The sequence below is a fragment of the Labrus bergylta genome, chromosome 14 (genome assembly GCF_963930695.1).
Source record: "Labrus bergylta chromosome 14, fLabBer1.1, whole genome shotgun sequence".
NCBI classification, from domain to species: domain Eukaryota; kingdom Metazoa; phylum Chordata; class Actinopteri; order Labriformes; family Labridae; genus Labrus; species Labrus bergylta.
In genome coordinates this window covers 7,185,127-7,207,169 of record NC_089208.1, presented here as the reverse complement: position 1 = coordinate 7,207,169, position 22,043 = coordinate 7,185,127, and the positions used below count along the sequence as shown (strand labels likewise).

Below are 22,043 nucleotides of genomic sequence, written 5' to 3'. Positions count from 1 at the left end.
TGAACTTTGGTTCTGTCTCCGTTTTTATCACAGTCCAGAGTCTAGCAACAGTATACCTATCAGGTAATCTGCGCTAATTTTGCCCCGCCGGCCCTGCACTCACCTGTCAGGTAATTTGCATATCATATTCATAATCATATTCTAATCTTATAACTCGGCTCTGATGCTGTTATTAATACCATAATCAATACTGTGACATCATAATCAGCTGATCAATAAAAACAAACTCAGTCTCATGTTTATTTATTTTATTTCTGTGATGATGAAAAAAAAGAAATTACTTGGAAAATATAAACAAACAAAATCAATGAGGACAGAGGAAGTGGTGGATTGATTGGTTTATTTATTGATTTATTGGTCGATTGATTGATTGATTCATTGGTTGATTCAGGATAAATACTTTTGGTTAATGCTGCTTAAATCAAACAGATTTTATTAATACAAACTTTAACTTGTTTCGACTGCATTTACTTAGGCTTTTAATCTGAAATATGACTGACATCATTTCCTCAGGATTTTCAAAATAAAGTTGAAAAATTAATGGTTGTTCAGGGTTTGTTGTTAAATTAAATTCATTTAAATATTAAAAATCAAACAGGGTTTGGCTGAAATCTTTGTTTGCGCTCTGCAGCTGATCGTTCACTCTGACTGTTTCAATGAAGTTTTACAGTTTTGACAAACATTTTGATTGGACGGGACGATCAGGACAGCTGGTAGATGTTCTTCACACCTGACCCCTCTGCCCCATCATCATCTTCGTTGTCATGGCGCTCTGAGGATAATAAAGAAGGCGGAGTCAGATTTATAAAGGTAAATTGTCTCCTAGCAACAGGTTCTGGACAGAAGGGGCAGGGCATAATCAAAGCCCCATATATTATGCTAAATATACACATACTGACAGAAGGGGCAGGGCATAATCAAAGCCCCATATATTATGCTAAATATAAACATACTGACAGAAGGGGCAGGGCATAATCAAAGCCCCATATATTATGCTAAATATAAACATACTGACAGAAGGGGCAGGGCATAATCAAAGCCCCATATATTATGCTAAATATAAACATACTGACAGAAGGGGCAGGGCATAATCAAAGCCCCATATATTATGCTAAATATACACATACTGACAGAAGGGGCAGGGCATAATCAAAGCCCCATATATTATGCTAAATATAAACATACTGACAGAAGGGGCAGGGCATAATCAAAGCCCCATATATTATGCTAAATATAAACATACTGACAGAAGGGGCAGGGCATAATCAAAGCTTTGCATTCATAAGAGCAGTCGAACGTCACTTCCGGCTTGCCAGAGTGACCACGCCCCCGTTTGGGTGAAAACAAGCCCTGAGAATGTATCAGCGGTAGATTAGAAAACACTGGTAGCCGTACGATTAAAATGTGATTGCGTCGCTTCTTGTACTTCAAACTATTTTAAAAACACAATTTATTATTGGGTTTTCATTAACAAAGGACAAAGGAGGGTAAAAGAAGAGCTCAGTGTGTTTGGACTGAAACTAGAGAGGATTAAAGTGGTAAATTGTGGGACCGCTGTCATTCCTGCTAGCTTTAAAGCAGCGATCGCTCCTTGACAGAAGAGAAGTCTGTTAACAGATTCTTCACACATATATTCACTAACGTATTAACAACGTTTCAACTGTCACGTCACATAAATATGTTGGTGAAAATGTCTCTAAACGAAGGAACACTACACCAAATCCTCTTAATGAAAAATAAATGTCAAAATAAAAAGTTTGCTAGCTCGATATAACTCCTCGTCTCGCCCCACTCATCATTATGTACACTCACGTATGAATACAAAAGGTTTTAATCTCATCCAGGTGACTTTACATATGTTACTCTTTTCTAAATCAGCTGATAACTCAGAGTTTATTTCCCCTTTTCTCTAAAATAAACGTCTAACCACTGCATTTCAGCTATGAACACTGTAAGAAACTATTACAAATGAATATTATTTAAAAATAAATATCCCTCTAGGGTAACATGGTTAATAATTACTCATCAGGTGTTTAAAGTCAGTTTATGAGTCCTCTGATGACTCATTTGAGCAGTTTGACGGAGAGAGATTGAACAGACACTCATGTACACGGTTAATTTTATACCGTTATGATGCCGATCTCTGTTCAGAAATGTCATATTTTAAATGTTTACATCACTGGTCATCAGATTTAGGCTCATACTTTCCATTTTAAAGTATGGTTTTCATTTTTTAATACTTTAAATCGGTAAAGACCCCAACTTTTCCATTAACCGCCATTCATTCAGATGGAATGATTTCACCTAGAAAGGGGCGTGGCCGGCATCGTTTGGGCAAAGTACCCGGATGGGTTGCTCTCATGAATATTATGGTTAATATAAACATATGCTGCATTCATGTGCTGGTGATCTGGGGATCCAAGTTACGAGTTGGGAAGTCTTTCATCTGACTTCAGTGTGTTCATGTGATTTCAGTTCAGAAAGTCTGAATGTTGTAACAACAACACAAAAAAAGAGTTGATGCTACGAAGGAGAAGATCAGTCAAATGTAACAGTTAAAAGTTATATTTGAGAAAAAGTTGATGTGCGATACTTGAATTAATAAAAAGTATGTTAACAATAACAGAATATTTTCCCCCCAGGTGGTGAAGATTCTGACGTCAAGTCGGAAAGTCGGGCAACTCATTCTTTTGAGTTTCTGAGTTGTTCCGACTTGAGCAGGTGTTCATGTTCATTTTACATACAAGGGCTGTATCCAAATTGCCAAGTACTTACTCAATCTGTCGGTAGGCAGTACGTACTGTCCGTGCTGCATACTGTTTAGTACCTACTATTCAGCAGGTGCGCACAGTAGGCAGATATTTGTTCCTACTTCTTCTGATTCATTCAGTATGGAAGTGACGTCATTTACGTTACAAACCGGCCGAATTCACCCGTTTTTCTTTTTTTGTTTAGCTTCATTCAAGAAGAGTAATGTGCATACAGTCAGATAAAAAAACAATATCACAATGTTAATCAAGTAAAAGGCAGATTAAATAACTAAATAACATACAGTACATAAAGAAAAGTACAAATGAAAGACAGCAATATACAGAATATAAAATAAACGAATAAAGACGCATTTAAAAATTCATTATTTAAATAGAGGGGGAAAGGTTTTATAATAATGCAGATATTTGTTATATTTTCTGTTGTTAATTAAAAGTAGTGATTTCAGTCGGGACTTTAACTCTAGATTAAAAATTGATTAAATTAATCCACGCTCGTTTGTTTTGATTTGGAGGCGGACGTGACGTGACGATTTACGTTTAATTTTGCACAGCATTGTGGGGGGTAAAATACAATTCATTTCCTGAAAGCACGCCTCCGATCCATACTGCATAAAACCTGGAAGTTAGTATCCATACTGAAATGTTCAGTATACTGAGGTGGACCCAAAAAATGCATACTGAATGACCATGAAAGTTCAGCATACTGAAACTCCCTACTGAATAGTATGTACTGCATTCTGAACTGTGGCTATTCGGAAAGGGCCAAGGTGTCCGACACCACATGAATGCACCGTTACTGACAGAAGGGGGCGGGGCCTAATCAAAGCCCTGTACATTCCCTTTAGCCAAAATGTTTGGAGTCATCCTGCATACAGGCAACTTACCTGTGTTGCTCTCCTCTTCTTCTCCTCTCTTTAATGCGTCTCCTCCTCCGACCTCCTCCTCCTCCTCCTCCTCCTCTCTGTGTGCAGAGATGTTTCTGTACGTCTGAGGTAGAAGGAGAAAACCAAGTGTTCAGTTGATGAAAGCGTCAGACAACACTCAGGAATCAGCCACAGGTGTGTCCTTACCTGTTCAGTATGACACGACGGGGGGAGGAGCCTGTCTATGAGCTGACCAATCATTTTAAAGGTGGGTCTGTCTGTAGGCTCCAGACTCCAGCAGAGTGTCATCAGCTGATACCTGGACAGGTGTGTGTAAAAAAAAATGTTTATTAACAGTCACACAAACGTCATTCTGTCTGCTCACGTCTGTCACTTAATTTTTTTTATTTTATATATATATTTATGTACTCACATCTCTACAGGAGCAAAGTCTGGCTGATCCATGTGGCGGCCATTTTGGATCATCTTATAGAAGTTTGTATCCACTGCAACATTTGGGTACGGACTCTTGCCTGAACAGGTAGGCACACAGGCACATAGTATTATCAACTACATGTCCCAGAGAGCATTGCTGAAAGAAGAATCCAATTAGATAGCTTCCTCCACTGTTGCCAGGCGGATAATGTCAGGACAAAGTGGGAGTGGCTATGTGTTTAAAATGTTAAATCACTATGATGTTACAGGTCTGGAAGCAACAGCTGCTGAGGCTCATGGGAACTGTAGTCAATGTAAACCTATCTGATGTTCAATGCAACACTAATAGCCGTCATGCAATGATCTATTAAAACAGAGCTGCTGTGTGATTGGATGAGAAGCTGCCATGGTTACCCAGAGAGAAGATCTCCCACAGTAGGACTCCATATGACCAGACATCGCTCTGCACCGTGTACACACACTGAAAGATACTCTCTGGAGCCATCCACTTCACCGGGAGACGAGCCTTCAAAATAAAACACACAGGAAGTGTCAAAATAAGACACACTGAAAAATACTCTTTTTTTTTTTATGTCTTTCTACAAATCAGCTGATTTTTACAGTTGATATCCACAAACTCATGGAACAGTTTATAAACAACAGCTGTGATTGAAGATTTTGACCCTGTCAGCTCTCCATACACAGGTAAGAGGTGAACACTGACGTTTCCCTGAACGATGTAGCTGTCGTCGTTCCTGATGTCTCTTGCCAAGCCGAAGTCACAAATCTTTGCAATACCACCGTCTGTTAGCAGGACGTTCCTCGCCGCTACGTCTCTATGGATACACTGAGAGACAGACAGGTGAGACAGACAGGAAGACAGATGAGAGACGGACAGGTGTAAGACAGACAGGTGAGAGACAGATAGGTGTGAGACAGACAGGTGAGAGACTGACTGGTGTGAGACAGACAGGTGAGACAGACAGGCAGACAGGTGAGAGACAGACAGGTGTGAGACAGACAGGTGAGACAGACAGGCAGACAGGTGAGAAACAGACAGATGTGAGACAGACAGGTGACAGACAGCCAGGTGTGAAACAGACGGGTGTGAAACAGACAGGCACACAGGTGAGAGACAGAGGGGCAGACAGGTGAGAGACAGAAAGGTGTGAGACAGACAGGCAGACAGGTGATACAGACGGGCACACAGGTGTGAGACAGCCGGGCAGACAGGTGAGAGGCAGACGGGTGTGAGACTGACAGGCAGACAGGTGATAGACATACAGGTGACACAGACAGGTGTGAGACAGACAGGTGAGAGAATTATTTAACTGTGTGTGTGTGTGCTTACATTCCTGGTGGATAGGAAGTCCAGACCCTGAGCCACCTGGAAGGAAAACCTCATGAGGTCACCAATAGACAAACTGTCTTTCTGCACACCTGGGACACAGAAAGAGAGTGAGACAGGTTTGATCTAAGATAAAAGATACAGGTGTTCTGGTGTGGTCAGGTGTGGTCAGATGGATTCAGTTAAGGTCAGGTGTATTCAGGTGTGTTCAGGTGTGGTCAGGTGTGGTCTGGTTCTCACTTGTGGATGTTTTTCCTGGACTCAAAGCTGGCTGCATCTCTAGATACTCTGAACAGCACGAGATCCCACTGTCACTATAACACACACACACACGCACACGCACGCGCACACACACACACACACACACACACACACACACACACACACACACACACACACACACACACACACACACACACACACACACACACACACACACACACACACACACAATTGCTTGATTGATTGATTATTCAGCAGGTAAATAAATTCAGTTTTTCATGATCACTGAGGAGTCCCTCAGGGTTCTGTCTTTGTCTTCTTCTTCTTCTGTTAAATGTGAACCCTCTTACACTGAGCTCTGTCTTAAGATAATAAAAGATCTTCAAGGTTTAAATAAAGTCAAACTTTTACTTGATGTTTCCTGTTGGTTAATAAAAATGTACTCATCATCTCATCTGCTGCTAGTTAACGTTTCCTGTTCATTAATAAAACTTTCACAGAAAACTTCAGACCTCCTGAGCCGCTGGACGGCCATGTTTTTATAGAAAGCTCCGCCCTCCACCACATCCACACTCAAAATGGACGCCATGAAGTCCTGAGTGTGAGCTCGCAGGAAGTTGAGCAAGTCGCCATGGCTACAGTACTCTGTGATCATCAACATGGGACCTGATTGGAGGAGCGAGATTGAGAATGAACATTACACTTTTTTCAGGTGCAGATGGATCCATGAGATAATAATTTTATGTTTGTCACCTCCCCGAGTGCACGCGCCCAGCAGGTTGACTATGTTGTCATGGTAACCTAGATGACTGAGGATCTTCAGCTCGGACATCAAAGCGTCCCGTTCCTCTGAGTGAGCACTCGCTGTTCAATAAAACATGAAACATCAGTCTGTGTGAGCTCATGTCGTACACGCTCATGTTACCAATAAAGTTATTTCCATCAAATCAAAATGGTGAAGCTCGTTAGACTGACGTTTCAGCATCTTGACGGCGACTCGGGTTACTTTGTTGTCGGTTCCCAGACCGTACGCTGTCGCCTCGACAACCTTCCCGAACGCTCCTGACCCCAGAACAGGACCTACAGTGTGTGTGTGTGTGTGTGTGTGTGTGTGTGGTTTAATAGTGAAAAAGAGAGGAGGTTCAGTTTACTGAGAAATAAAACAGAGTAAAAAGTTAATAAATATTAAATGAAGTTAAATGAAGTCCATCCTCCCTCCTTCCTCTTATCCACCCTCCTCTGCCTCCTTCCTATCATCCTTCCTCTCATCCACTTTCCTCTACCTCCTTCCTCTCATCCACCCTCCCTCCTTCCTTTCCTCATTCCTTCCTCCCTTCTTCCTCTACCCTTCATCTTGTTAGTCTAGCCCAAGGAACAGTCTGGATCGAGATCCTCTTAGAGACAGGTCTCCCTCTGCCCGGCCTTCAGTCCGTCCTCCTAGACTAGCTGACCGTCAACATCCTCCTCCATCATGATCTCCACATTCATCATAACCCTCGTCATTAAATATCTCAAACGCAGACTGTTGTGGCGTGCTGCTGGTGAAATGACGTCCCGTACCAAGGCGGAGTTGATCTCGGGGAAACTCCCACTTGTAGTTGTACGGCAGCTGGGTGGGGTCAACAAAGGTGTAGTTGTTCCCGTTGCTGCTCTCGATGATCTTCCAGCGAATCTGGTATCGTGGTTTCTGACAGAAGAAGAACAAACATGGCGGCAGATGATTTATTTAGAAAACAAGTTTCTATGATATCAAAGACAGATCATCATATGATTACAGACTGTATCAAACTCACCTGTCTCCATTTGTAGAAGAGGATCAATGAGAGCAGGAGGAGACCGGCCGCTGCGCTCAGAGCACCAATCAGAGCGTGGGAGAAGAAAGTGGGCGGTTCTCCTGACGGACGAGAGCTCACATTTTAAACTTTTTCATGTGTAGTTTTTAATTTTCTACTCGTTATTGAAATGTGAAACTTACGAGCAGACAGCACCTGGCGAGACTCTCCCACCTGGTTGTAGGCGACACACTCCACAGTGACATCATCAGAAGGAGACAGAGGGAGCGACAGGTGTGTCCTCACCTGCTCCTCCTCCTCCCCCTCCTGTGAGGTCACATCAGCAGGAGGAAGCTGATAGGTGGAGTCGTCTCCACACCTGCAGCAGGTGAGGGGATTCAGGGATTTTTATTAAATGCTGTTATGAATGTTTTCTCTGATTGTTTTCATGACGTTTAGAACTTGCTGCTTCAACAGGAGATCATAAATAAATAAATAGTATATCAAAAGAACTCTGCTCTGTACATACGTGTCCTGGACCCCGGGGCAGCTGTACCAGAGGATTGTGGGTAGTGGATATCCAGAGCTGCTACAGGTGACGGAATCATTCTCCAGACGGACAGCCACGCTCGGAGAGCCTGACAGATCATGACGTTTATATATTCATTTATTCATTTCATTAAAAAAAAAAAGAAAAGAAAAGAACTTAGGATTCAAGAAGGTCATTTCATCAACAACATCTAAACAAAGGTTCTTCACCTCCATACAAACACATATACAAGATTTAAAGTCCAGTAATAGTTCGAAGAGAACAAAGGAAAGCAGCAGGAGTCAAGAGGAGAAAGAAGAAGAAAAATAATTAAAACCGCAAGTGATGATGAAGGGCCCACTTGCATGAAAATCTTTCTTTTATTTTTTTATTTCAAGATTAAAGTCGTAAATTAACGAGAATGAAGTTGTACATTTACGAGATTAAAGTTGTGAATTTACGACTTTATTCTTGAATTAAAAAATCAGCATTTGTGGTGGTCTTGTGTTTTCATCCATTGCCATCAGACTTTACTCATCATTGTCTTTATTGCTTCTTCATTTACTGTATTTACATATTGGCTATTAAGGGTAGGAATCACCAGAGGCCCCGCGGCATGATATTCTCACAATACTGACTTAGGATTCAATATTATTGCAATTGTACACATTTTGCAAGATGCTAAGAATTTCTTTCTCTATGTCAACAAAATTAAATAAATCAAGAAGTCCTGAGAATGATCAATACTGTGATCAAAGTCAAACCTTGTAATAGGCTGCATGCAGCTCTCAATCTGAACTGTTATTTCACTGTAAATGAAGTTAACTGGACAAAAATATGTATGAAAGATTGCACAATTGAAGTTATTGTTAAAAGTGCAACCTCTTCAGCAATAAAAATTAAACAAGCCAATTTGCTGTTAGTATAATGAAAATATCAAAACTTGACAGCCATGACACAATATAACATGGTCATACAAAATAAAGTTTTTTTTCCCCCACCTGTACTGGCTATAGGCTACTTTTTTTCACAAACTATAAGCATGTAGCATGGTCTAAGTGCGTATGCAGGATGCATGACACATCGGTATATTACTGATTATTTAAATCTCTGGACATATTGATTAGGTATGATCTAAAATAATTTTCTGTATGCTTAAAGGGGTCAGCTGTTACGCACGGTGGTTCATAAGGTAAATTTGTTTGGAGTAAAACAGCCGTTTGTGATAAATACTGAGCTCAATCTCAGTTATTTAAAAAATTATTTCCTCTTGCAGGGGCTTAAATAAAGGCTTATTGAGCTTCCTCTGGAGGTTTTTCTGTCCTTTGAAAGTAACTGCTTTAATTTTTCTGTTTTAATTTCTGTCAAAAAATTTGGAAAGGATATTCCTTGGCAAAAGAATAATTTACTGAAATCAGCCACCAGCTAGCAGCATTGAATTAATTTTAGAGGTTTGGACTGAATTTCCTTTCATTTAATGTGTAAAATACCCTTTGTGGTATAATATTTTGATAGACTCTCATCATAAATGCATGTTTTGTTAATAGTAATTCATTCAAGCAGTACGAAATTGATATTTTTTATTGATATATTTGTTACCTTTTCTTTACATTTTCTTGATATTTATACTTTTCCAAACAAATTAAAAAAATATATAGCAGAGTTCCTGTTGGGTTTTGACTATGGGTGTAAGAGGATTTCATGTAGGCCCTGACATGGTTGATATACATAAAAAATGTCATGCATGTAGGTGAAAAAATCCTCTATGGGGAGGCCTTTTGGAAGATATTACAGGGGTGCACCCAGAATAAAATTTTGACAGTACGCCGCGGCCACGCCCTTTCATGCAAAATCTTGGTTTTGCATAACTTTAGATATTCAACATTACTATAACACACTAACAGTAAATTGTTCATGATCTGATGAACGGTGCGTCGGGGAAGTACATTCAAATAGGTAGCCTGTGAAACACAAGATTGGGCCATTATTTCAAAATTCAAAAAAAGATGGTGGACTTCCTTTTGGGTTCTGACTATGGTTGCAAGAGGATTTTTTGTAGGTCCTGACATGGTTAATATACATAATAATTGCCATATATGTAGGAGAAAAAACCCTCTATGTGGAAGCCTTTTGGAAAGGTTGAAAAGGCACTTGCCGAGACATCAAAGTTTGATGGAAGGCTGTGGCCACGCCCTTTTATGTACCATCTTGTGGCCCATAAAACGGAAGATCTTCCACATGTCTCGAACACACTGACACTGAGTTTGCGATGATCGGATGAACGCCCTGTGGCAGGTTTGTCCAAATAGGTAGCCTGTGAAATGCAAAGTGTAGCAATTTTTTTAACATTAAAAAAAATTATCGCGGATGTCCTGTTGGGTTTTGTAGGTCTTGACATGATTGATATACATAAAAATTGTCATGCATGTAGGTAAACAAAACCCCTATGGGAGGTCTATTGATAAGGTTAAAGGGGCGTGCTGGGACATCAAAGTTTGATGGTATGCCGTGGCCACGCCCTTTTATGTACAATCGTGTTGAGCATATCTAGAACACACTGACACTGAGTTTGCGATGATCAGCAGGCCACGCCTACACCCAATGATGTAGAATCATGTAGAGCACAAGCTGAGATCTTCAATGTGTGTAGAACACGCTGACACTGAGTTGGCGATGATCGGATGAAGGCTCTCGGACTAGTTTGTTCAAATAGGTCGCGCAAAATCGTTCATTTTGAAATTCAACTGAAATTTGCGGACTTCCTGTACATTTTAGAGTATGGTCATAATGTAACTTTTTTTTTGTCTCACCAAGATGCATAATGCTCACCATTTTTCGTGCATGTAGGTTAAGCGCAGTACCCTGGCTGACGTTTAGGGGCGCCGTAGAGCCGTCAAAAATGCGCTCAAAGAGACTCGTAAAATAACGGGAAAAATAATAATTTCCATGGGTTACAATAGGGTCCTTCGCACTGTCAGTGCTTCGGGCCCTAAAAAGAAGAGAGGAAGTGAGGGAAGAAGTGAGCGAGGAAGTGAGAGATTCTTACGATAAACCTGGAGGTCGATGTTCTGCGAGCCGTTGAAGAACACGTTGGAGAAGTGGAACGAGTACCGACCTCGATCCTCTTGATGAACCCGACGCAGCAACAAATTTGCCTCTGACCTAATAGAAAGAAATACCACCTTAGCACTAACACTACCATAACACCAACACTACCACCTTAACATCAACACTACCACCTTAACACCATCAATACCACCTTAACATCAACAATACCACCTTAACATCAACACTACCACCTTAACACCATCAATACCACCTTAACATCAACACTACCACCTTAACATCAACACTACCACCTTAACACCGTCAATACCACCTTAACATCAACAATACCACCTTAACACCATCAATACCACCTTAACATCAACAATACCACCTTAACACCATCAATACCACCTTAACATCAACAATACCACTTTAACACCAAAGCACCATCACTACCACCTTAAGGTGGTATTGATGATGTTAAGGTGGTATTGCTTATTCATTGTTCACCTGTTGTTATGTCATCATTTCTTTGTAACACATTGATCTGAACTCTGCTGCAAATATCAACAGAGTAGTGAATGTTAGCATGCTAACTTGTAGCAGATAGCATCACCTGTAGCTGTTGACAGTGTAGCTTTCCTGGTACACTGTGTTGTTGTTGTTGTTTTTGTTGACTTGGGTTGGCGTTGTCCAGTGTAGGTTTCTGATTGGAGGATACGCCTCAGTCACAAAGGTTAGTATTACGTCTTGACCTTCATATACCTCAACTATCCTGCTACCGCTAACTTTAGCACTTTTAGCTCCATTCACATATTTTCTATTGGTGCTAACATTAGCAATTAGCTTCCCATTTGCTTCCAGTAAACTGATGCTTGTGTTAGCTTCTAGCTTTGCCTGCATCTCCATTGGTGTGTTGCTAATGTTAGTGAGCAGCTCTCCATTGCCAGCTTTAGCCTTGGTGTTAGCTTGTTGCACTGGTAGCAGGTAGATCTTCAGGTAGGGCCGATCTGAAGAGAGAAGGGAAAGTTCTCTGAACTGGTGATCTGTTATTTTAATCTCTCTTTTGTCTCTTTATCTTCAGTTATTATTTGATTATTCTCAGAAATGTTCTTACCCAAAACTCTAAGGTGTGTGGTTGCCGTGGCAACTCCTGCCTCATTGGCAGCAGTACAGATAAAGGTTCCTTTGTGAGTCTGACTGACAGGTGAGACCGTCACAGTGCTGTTTATGTAAAGGCGATGGTTGTCATAGAGACGGCTGACAGTCACGTTCAGTTTCTGGGAAAAAACAAACAAATAAATATGTGTGTACGTGTGTGTGTGCGCGCGTGTGTGTTAGTGATTGAGTGTGTGTATGTGTAATTAGCACCCACAGGTGACCTCTGACCTTTATGCAGGGGTGTGTCCAGGTGATGTTGTACAAGTGGGTGGGGTTACTGGTCAGACAGGTGACCTCAAACTTCTCTCCTTCAAGACGGATCGACTTCACCTGACTGAGAGACAGAAGGGGAGGATGACGAAGCCCTGCAGACAGACAGGTAGAGAGACAAATAGGTCATCAGGGAGATACATAAGCAGAGACAGAAACACAGACAGACAGACTGACAGGCAGGCAGGCAGGCAGACAGACAGACTGACAGACTGACAGACAGACAGAAACATAGACACAGACACAGACACAGACACAGACAGACAGACAGACAGACAGACTGACAGACTGACAGACAGACAGACAGACAGACAGACAGACTGACAGACTGACAGACAGACAGAAACACAGACACAGACAGACAGACAGACAGACAGACAGACAGACAGACAGACAGACAGACTGACAGACTGACAGGCAGGCAGGCAGCCAGGCAGGCTGACAGACAGACAGACAGACAGACAGGTCTTACGGGGGACCACCAGCAGCTCGACATGTCTTGAATTAAACTGTCTTCCCCCACTCCAGCCTGAACAAACGTAGCGTCCGTTAAAAGACCTCTGCAGGTCTCTGATCAGGGCTCCCCTCCTGGGGTCAAAGGTCACATTCATCCCCTGAGGCAGGCCCCTCCCTCTGCCAACTTTGCTCTCTAATTGGAGGGTGAGGTTGGTGACAGATGGGTCAGTCAGAAGACACCTGAACAGGAAGTCCTGTCCCTCTTTGACATTAGGGGTGACACTGCGGGGGGTGACGAACATGTTGGAGGGGTCAGCTGGGTCTGAGGAAGGAGGATTATGGGAAATGTTATTATAACATGAAGACATTTTCAAATTACCTATCTGATCATGAGAAATCGGTGAGCTCAGAATCTGTTTTAGCAGAGTGAAGACACAGAGATCGGTTCAAGGACAAGAATAAAGTCGTAAAATTTACGAAAATAAAGTTGTAAATTTACGAGAATAAAGTCGTAAAATTTACGAGAATAAAGTCGTAAATTTAGGAGATTAAACGCGTAAATGTACAAGTTCGAGACCAGCCTGCGCAAAAATGATGAAAGCAGAACTCTTGAAGTATTTTCCTGCAGACAACTTCCTCCAAGTCAGTGTGGTTCTTTCTTCAGTTTCTTGCAGTATCTTTTCAGGGTGCTGATATTTTATGACAATGTGAAGATGATGATGTGCCAAAAGCATGTGTAGTTTCATATTTGCAAGTAAAGCCCCAACACAACTATTTGTGTCTGTTATCGGTCTGCCTTGCTGTGTCTCATGTGCAGAGCCAGTTTGTGTCCTGTTCATACATAATTTTACACATAAACAAGGTCTTACAAATTGAAATTAAAAAGTCTCTTGAACTAGCCTAACTGTTTTTGCCGACTACACAAGGAAGTAGCCTATTACCTTATTAGTGAAACCTTTAGGACTAGCTGCTCCTTCGTTGTCATTTGAGAACAGGGTGCTGCTGCTCTTCTGATATAGACTATAATAACGACTTTATTCTTTAAAGACTCATGATTTTCACGCAGGCTGGCCTCAAACTCTCGAAATCTTAATCTCGAAATTTAAAAATTATATATTTTTTATAACATGGCCCTAATCCTCCGTCGTACGTTTCTTTGTTGATGCGACTGAAATGAGGTAAACATGAGCACCTGTGTGTATCTCTACAACACTCACTGTACTTAGCTGATGCTGTAAATAGACGACACTGTACTTAGATGACACTGTAAACATACGGCACTGTAGACATACGGCACTGTAAACATACGACACTGTAAACAGACGACACTGTACTTAGATGACACTGTAAACAGACTACACTGTAAACAGACGACACTGTACTTAGATGACACTGTAAACAGACTACACTGTAAACAGACGACACTGTACTTAGACGACACTGTAAACAGACTACACTGTAAACAGACGACACTGTATGCAGATGACACTGTAAACAGACGACACTGTACTTAGATGACACTGTAAACAGACTACACTGTAAACAGACGACACTGTATGCAGATGACACTGTAAACAGACGACACTGTACTTAGACGACACTGTAAACAGACGACACTGTATGCAGATGACACTGTAAACAGACGACACTGTAAACAGACTACACTGTAAACAGATGACACTGTACTTAGATGACACTGTACACAGACTACACTGTAAACAGACGACACTGTATGCAGATGACACTGTAAACAGACGACACTGTACTTAGACGACACTGTACGTAAACAACACTGTTAGGCAGACTACACAGTAGTTAATTGTTCATCTGTGTTTGAAACTCTCCTATCCTATCTTAAATATCAAAACCTGTCCTGGACTGTTGTGTTTCTGAACTCACTCTTATTACCTGTCTGCCTCTGTCTCTGTCAGGGGGCGTGGGCTCAGATAACCTTACCTTTGACATACAAGTGGATCCAGGTGACCAGGTGTTCTAGGCTACGGTTGGTGGACCGACAGCTATAAGTCCCAGTGTGTCTGGGGTCCGACTTCTTCACCTCCACTGGGTTTGGTAGTGGGTTCTGATACAGGAGACGGAACGCCGTGCTGGACCACTGTGTTAAACTGTCACCATGACAACTGAGGGTGAAGGCTGAGCCAGCAGTCAGAACCACCTCAGTTTGATTTGGCAGGATGTCCGAGTTTAGATGGATCCACGGAGGGCCTGAAAAAAACAAAAAGGAAAGAGATTCAAAAATAGTCACTGTGATGTCAACATCAGCATAGTTAGTAACGTGCAAACTTTAAGCCTCTTTTACCAGCTTGTTTTGGCAGGATATTCCATGTGTTCTACGTGTGGTCTTAAAGTGACAGCAGCTGTTAGCCAAAATTTGCATCCAGGTTAAATTCATTTACTCATGCTAAAAAAACTATGGCTAGCACTTAGCTTGTCAATCTCTTCCAAAGGTGACTTCAGGCTCCAAAAACTCTGATGGTGACGGCCAAACTCGAGGCTTCACCGAGGAATTCAACCAACCACAAAGAGACCACACCCACTTTTATATGCAGTCTTTAAGTATTACTTGTCTTATTTACAGTGGATGATGTTAAATAAAAAGTTTAAACATCCCCAGGTGTGAGTCGTACCAAATTCCCCCCCCTCCCCTCCCAATTAAGAGTACACACAGAAACTCAGTCACTGGATGGATGTGGGAACACAACTTTATTTAAAATCAGAGAAGAAGAAGCAGCATCAGTGTTAATAAAATCTGTATTATTAAAAGAAACAGGTGTTTGTCAAACATCCAACAGGCTGCAGGTAACACCTGTACACTTTCATTAGAGATTACATGAAACATTGGTATCATGTTGTAAAGCAGATTTCAGAGTTTTATTGAACAGTTTGATTTTTAGTTTTCAGATTTATTGATCATTGATTAAATGACAGGTTCGTTCATGGTACATTGCCACAGCTTCTCTGACGGGCTCATTCAATGGATGTCCAGTTTATACAAAATATATTGGCAGTTTTCTGCTGTCTGGACAAACAGGCAATTTAATTGGCTGCCTGTGGAGAAGGCAGTCCTCTCACTGGTTGGGATCAGTGAAAGGCGGGGCAGGTTTCTTCAGGACTTCCTGTAGCTGGGTGGCAATGCGAGATGTCTGCAGCAGTAAAGCCTGATGGTGCTCCACCAGCAGACTCTGATGTCGAGCCAGATTCTGCAGCTCCTGGATCTGCTGAGACCCCTAAAGACACAACGGCGAACCCAGGTTACATTAGTTAAACCAGAAGTTACCTGTCCAGGTGACATGCTGAACATGTGCCTGGTTTATAAGTCTGAATAGATGCACGTCTCGTCTCATCCTCAAAGCTTACATGATCGGCCCACCGCGTTTCTCTGAGGTTCATCTCTGACGCTAAAGCCCTCACTCATCACTGGCCCTGTTCAGAGCGCCGTTTCAAGGAGCGATATTTACGTCCCATGTTTAACCTTTATCCTCCATAACGCCAAAATAGCCACAGTTGCATAACGGGGGGACAAAATTATGTAGACCGTCTTCAAAGGTAGTAATAGAGGGGCTACTAAGCTAAACTAAACTACTTATACTCAAATAAGCTAAACTTAAACCAAATGTGACTCACCTGAGTTCCCAGCATGCCTAGCAGTTGGACCACCTGGACTTGGCCCTTGGCGACCTCCTTCTGGACCTGGACCAGCTGTTTGAGCTGGTCAAGCACTTCCTGTTTCCACGCCGCCTCCTGCTGCTGGACCTGCTCAGATAGCCCAGGGGGAGGGGCTTGGTCAGGCAACTGGGCGATGCCCATTGTCATGGCAGCAGGTGCATCGTCATGGTGATAACCTGCAGTGAAGATGACTGAAGTCAAAACTTCAGTCTTTTACTCGAGGTCAACGTTTCTAAAGAGGATGTTAGAGGTGTGTCTATATTTTGATTGACAGGTGTCTCAGCCTATAGACTCCTCAGTGAGTCCCTTCAGCAGCGGGCCCAGAACCTTGTCTTGCAGGTTCAAACTAATGCTACACATTCACATAAATTAAAAACTCAAATGTTACCAGGTGTTAAACTAAATAGACGCCTCATTCACCAGAACCAGATGAACATTTCATAAACCCTTGAGCTCCCCCTACAGGTGAAAATGTGGACTGTCTGTCTTCATGAGTCTAAAAAGATTGTTTGAGGCACAATAATTAAAACACACATACGTGAACGTTTGTTTCAGTGTTACTACAGCGCCCTCTATGTGTGACATGGTGTAAAATCATCAACTGTCACATCGTACACACAAACGACCTCCTGCTGCTTTAGACGTTTACTGTCACTGCGGGCTCATCGATTGACAGATATGAAGAATGTTCCCACTCACTTTGGTCTGATTAGAGTAAAGAGCTGTCGAGTTACAGAAATGAATGACTGAAGCATATTTAAAAAAACACACTGATGAGTCTTCATCCAAAGACCACACTGTCGCCTTTAACACTTCATAACTGACTACAAGGTGGCGCTATAGGTATCAGATATTACCTCTGAAAGATTTCTCCAGTAGACGTCCATAATACATTTCATATTTTAATATTTTATGTGAAAGTATAGTATAGTAATATCAGACTAAGTGTGAAGTGGCGTATGAATATTTATAAGGAAACACTTGGTTATAACTCGATGATGATGGAGAAACTTTCAGACACAAAACCAGGAAATGAAGATTTTTTTAAATGTCATCGAAAGAATATAAAACAGATTTGAAGTGAAGCTTCATGTGACAGTTAAACACGTTGTCATCAAGTTTCACAACCAGAACAAGAAGTGAAACAAGTTTGTGTGTGTGTGTGTGTGTGTGTGTGTGTGTGTGTGTGTGTGTGTGTGTGTGTGTGTGTGTGTGTGTGTGTGTGTGTGTGTGTGAATGTTTGATTGACGTCCCCCATCTGTTCCTGCAGGGGGCTTTAGAGTCCTATAGATGGCGGTCTCCATGTTGGAAATGCTGTCTCCCCCTAAAGACAGGCTGAGAGCTGAGGCGGGTTTTAAGCCTCTTAACAATCATGCCAGTTGCGCGCCTTACTATGGATAAAACGTATCGTTTTCAAAATCAGAACAGAACAGAGTTCACCCCCCGTACAGTGTGTGCCAGTAATGACAATAACTAATCAGACCTATTTGGTTTTATGTACCAGGCTGTAAACATGTTTTTTAATGCTGTAAAAACTCCTTTTTACCTGTTCTGTGTATGTGACTTCCTGTGTTCCAGGAGCCAGCCTGAAGTGGATTCTTGACGAATTGCAGGATTTTACACTTCAGCATCGACTTCATTGTTAAAGACCGGAGGTTGCTGCTTGGTCTGTGTGTGTGCCATCAGTTCAGTCAAAGTCAAAGTTCAGTTATTTTGTCTGAAAGTGAATACAATCTGTAACCTTCAGGACGAGAGATCAACATAACACTTAAATACCAAAAACTGCAGTTCCTCCAGTGTCCACTAGAATCTGTCTCCTGCAGTGAGTTAGAGATAATTCACTTTTAATTTGAGTTATAATGATGACTATAAAGATTCCAGTTTCTCCACAGACACAAACAATTATTGATTAATTTAAAATAAAAATCAGTTGATTCTTTTATTTTTGTCAAGGTGATACTGCATAAACTTCTGTGTGGACAGCACTGTCCCAGCAAGGACTGTGCTTTGTTATTCTAACAAAAGCCGTGGATAACAAAGGACATAAAGGCTATCCTGAATGCTAAGAAGAGGGCTTTTAGATACGATAATCAGGAGGAGGTGAGAAAAACTCAGGAGGTCCTGAAAGTTAAGATCAGGGAGGCCAAGGACAACTACAGGAGGAAGCTGGAGCGAAAGCTCCAGCAGAAAAACACCAGGGAGGTTTGGAGTAGCATGAAGACCATCACAGGCTTCAGGATGACCAGCAGCAGAGGTGTTGATGGCAGCGTGGACAGAGCCAACGAGCTAAATCTGTTCTTTACAGGGGCTAACTTTCAAAAATACTGCGTTTGCAGTGATACTGCATGGCCATTAGGCGAACTGCAACAGTAACCTGTTGCTCGCTCTCCCTCGCTTGCTCGTCATACATGCTCGTACATACACAAACGAGCAGCGTCATCAGCTGCGAAACACTAGATATTTAGAATGTTTACAGAGGAGGTAAGTGGTCATACACATGTGAAAGTCTGTTAACGAGTCTGTGTGTCTGTATTCATTCTCCATCCTACAAACGACAGTCTCGGGGAAAAATGTTATACAGACAGTGAACATCTACTTTTTCACATCAGTTAACCGTTCGCTTATTAATGGGCGATAAAAACAATTTATACATGTAAAATTTACATATAGCCCCTTTAATAGATTCGACACGGTCCCTGCTCCCCCGCACCCTGTCTCTGCTGACTGCCTGCTGACTCCACGCAGGCAAGGCTGCAGGCCCTGATGGCAGTCCCAAGGTGCTTAAGTGCCCCCCAGCTCTGTGGAGTACTCCATCACATCTTCAGCATGAGCCTGAGTCTCCAAAGGGTTCCTGTACCGAAGACGCCGTACCCCAGCGACGCCAAGGACTACAGACCAGTGGCACTGACGTCCCACATCATGAAGACTCTAGAGAGACTCATCTTGGATCAGCTCCGGCCGACAGCCAGGTCCCAATTAGATCCTCTCCAGTTTGCCTACCAGCCCTGACTGGGAGTCGAGGACGCCATCACCTTCCTGTTAGACTGCGTCTACGCTCACCTGGACAAACCGGACAGCACTGTGAGGGTCATATTTTTTTACTTTTCCAATGCTTTTGACACCACCCGACCGGCTCTACTGGGTGAGAAGATAGCAACACTGCAGGTTGATGCTCCTCTCCTCTCATGGATTGTTGACTACCTGACTGGAAGACCACAGTATGTACGCCTTACACACTGTAAGTCAGACAGAGTGGTCAGCAACACAGGGGACGGTCCTGTCTCCCTTCCTCTTCACCCTCTACACCACAGACTTCAACTACAACACAGAGTCCTGCCACCTTCAGAAGTTTTCTGAGGACTCGGCTGTGGTTGGATGCATCAGCAAGAGTGAGGAGGCCGAGTACAGGGCTGTGGTGGGTGACTTTGTCGCATGGTGCGACAAAGGTATGGTATTTCCATTCAGGGGGTCAGTGTGGACAGAGTGGATATCTACAAGTACTTGGGGGTGTACTTGGACAATAAACTGGACTGGAGTAAAAACACAGAGGCCGTCTACAAGAAGGGCCTGAGCCGCCTCTACTTCCTGAGGTGGCTGAGGTCCTTTAACACCTGCAGGATGATGCTGAGGATGTTTTATGAATCTGTGGTGGCCAGCGCTATCCTGTTTGCTGTGTGGTGTGCTGGGGCAGCAGGCTGAGAGTAGAGGACGCCAACAGACTCAACAGACTGATCTGCAAGGCCAGTGACATTATCGGGATGGAGCTTGACTCTCTGACAGTGGTGTCAGAGAGGAGGACGCTGTCAAAGCTGTGTAGCATCTTGGCCATTGTCCCACATCCACTCCACGGTGTACTGGTCGGACACAGTTGCACATTCAGTGCAAGACTGATTCCTCCATGATGCAACACAGAACGACACAGGAGGCCATTCCTGCCTGTGGCCATCAGACTTTATAACTCCTCCCTCTAAGAATCAGTCACCCGGACACTGGATTATTAACCTGGACATATTTATTTAACTCTGAAACTGTGCAATCTGTCTGCAAAATGGTCAATACACTGTGCAATATATTTGTATTTATTGTGTGAAGAGCAATGGTAACGCCGAATAACCCCCTGGGATTAATAAAGTATTTCTGATTCTGATTCTGATTGTGATGTCATCTTTTGGAGAGTCGGCTAATTAACCAATTAACCACTGACTAACCACTAACGTTAATCCAGAGACAAATCTGATGTGGTCAGGAACATACGTAAAAGATTAAGAGAGTTTTGAATATTTGTCCACAGGGGGCGCAACTGTGTGTGAGTGTGTGTGTGTGTGTGTGTGTGTGTGTGTGTGTGTGTGTGTGTGTGTGTGTGTGTGTGTGTGTGTGTGTGTGTGTGTGTGTGTGTGTGTGTGTGTGTGTGTGTGTGTGTGTGTGTGTGTTTGTGTGTGTGTGTGTGTGTGTGTGTGTGTGTTTGTGTGTGTGAAAGTGAGTGTTGGGGAGGGTGATGTTATGAAATCTTGGAGATTCAGGAAACACATTTTTCTTTGAGACCACACACACACACACACACACACACACACACACACACACACACACACACTAGGATAATGCGTGTATAAGGGTCTCTACTTCCTTGTCTCACTTCTTCTTTTCTCTAAAATTCTCAGTGGGTGGGGTAAATGAACGGATGACCACGTCAACATGTTAACAGACTTCCCATAATACTACTAATAATAATGATAACAGTTGTTATCATTATTGATACAGGCCTGGAGTTCTGCAGACCATCGCATGTTTGAGTTTGAGCTGCTCACACCCGATCACCTTATTGGTTGTTTTGTTGTGATGAGAATATATGATGAGTGACACATAAATAAATCATAAATCCAGTCTATCCTAGGTAAATGTGTCTCTGAGTCCTGACTGTCTACAATGAATGAGAAGCCCGAGTCCCGCTGGCTGTGTTGTTGTCAGCGCTGTGTTTACATGGACGGGACGGCCAGCTACTCCCCTTGTGTATAAAAGCTGTTTTAGTCAAGGACTAGAGAGAAGAAGATCATACTCACTGATTATTTGGATGTTAGCACGAGTTTTTAGATCATGGTTAATTTACATGCTAAGTTAGGCTACGAGCTAACTAAAGAACGCTAACATTAGCATGCTAACACAACAATGCAGCTGGAGACAAGGACAAATTTATCCGCTGTTTGTGTTTAGCTCTTAGCGTTTAGTGCTAAATTATGTAGCATTCCAATTTGATAACTTGTTGGTGCTAACCTTGGACAGACTGTGTGAGGGCACGCTTTAAAAGAGCTCTGTCCCCTCGGCTAGTGAAGCTCTAAATAAGCTTCCACGCTGACTGGCCTTTTTCATCACCGATGTGTTTCTTTCTTTTTGTTTATACGTGTTCTTCATGTTTTCATATATGTATACGTGTGTACCAACTGTGCAAAGCCATAACAACAAATTTCCCTCTGGGGGGCAATAAAGTAT

General features: G+C 42.4%; 1 protein-coding gene across 1 annotated transcript in view; it reads right to left on the bottom strand.

The window, feature by feature from the left end:
* Window positions 1-233: 233 nt before the first annotated feature.
* csf1rb (colony stimulating factor 1 receptor, b) overlaps window positions 234-22,043 on the bottom strand; it is a 22,859-nt gene continuing 1,049 nt past the window's right edge. Inside the window, exons 2-22 of the mRNA XM_020655300.3 lie at window positions 14,832-15,098; window positions 12,892-13,197; window positions 12,378-12,514; window positions 12,106-12,268; window positions 11,605-11,998; window positions 10,987-11,102; window positions 7,941-8,049; window positions 7,615-7,790; window positions 7,433-7,533; window positions 7,200-7,326; window positions 6,615-6,719; window positions 6,393-6,503; window positions 6,152-6,305; window positions 5,658-5,731; window positions 5,421-5,509; window positions 4,794-4,916; window positions 4,484-4,595; window positions 4,068-4,167; window positions 3,842-3,953; window positions 3,656-3,758; window positions 234-772 (exon numbers count right to left, since the gene is read on the bottom strand). Coding sequence (XP_020510956.2) covers window positions 702-772; window positions 3,656-3,758; window positions 3,842-3,953; window positions 4,068-4,167; window positions 4,484-4,595; window positions 4,794-4,916; window positions 5,421-5,509; window positions 5,658-5,731; window positions 6,152-6,305; window positions 6,393-6,503; window positions 6,615-6,719; window positions 7,200-7,326; window positions 7,433-7,533; window positions 7,615-7,790; window positions 7,941-8,049; window positions 10,987-11,102; window positions 11,605-11,998; window positions 12,106-12,268; window positions 12,378-12,514; window positions 12,892-13,197; window positions 14,832-15,098 — 3,050 coding nt within the window. The 3' untranslated portion in view covers window positions 234-701. The remainder of the gene's footprint in view (window positions 773-3,655; window positions 3,759-3,841; window positions 3,954-4,067; window positions 4,168-4,483; window positions 4,596-4,793; window positions 4,917-5,420; window positions 5,510-5,657; window positions 5,732-6,151; window positions 6,306-6,392; window positions 6,504-6,614; window positions 6,720-7,199; window positions 7,327-7,432; window positions 7,534-7,614; window positions 7,791-7,940; window positions 8,050-10,986; window positions 11,103-11,604; window positions 11,999-12,105; window positions 12,269-12,377; window positions 12,515-12,891; window positions 13,198-14,831; window positions 15,099-22,043) is intronic.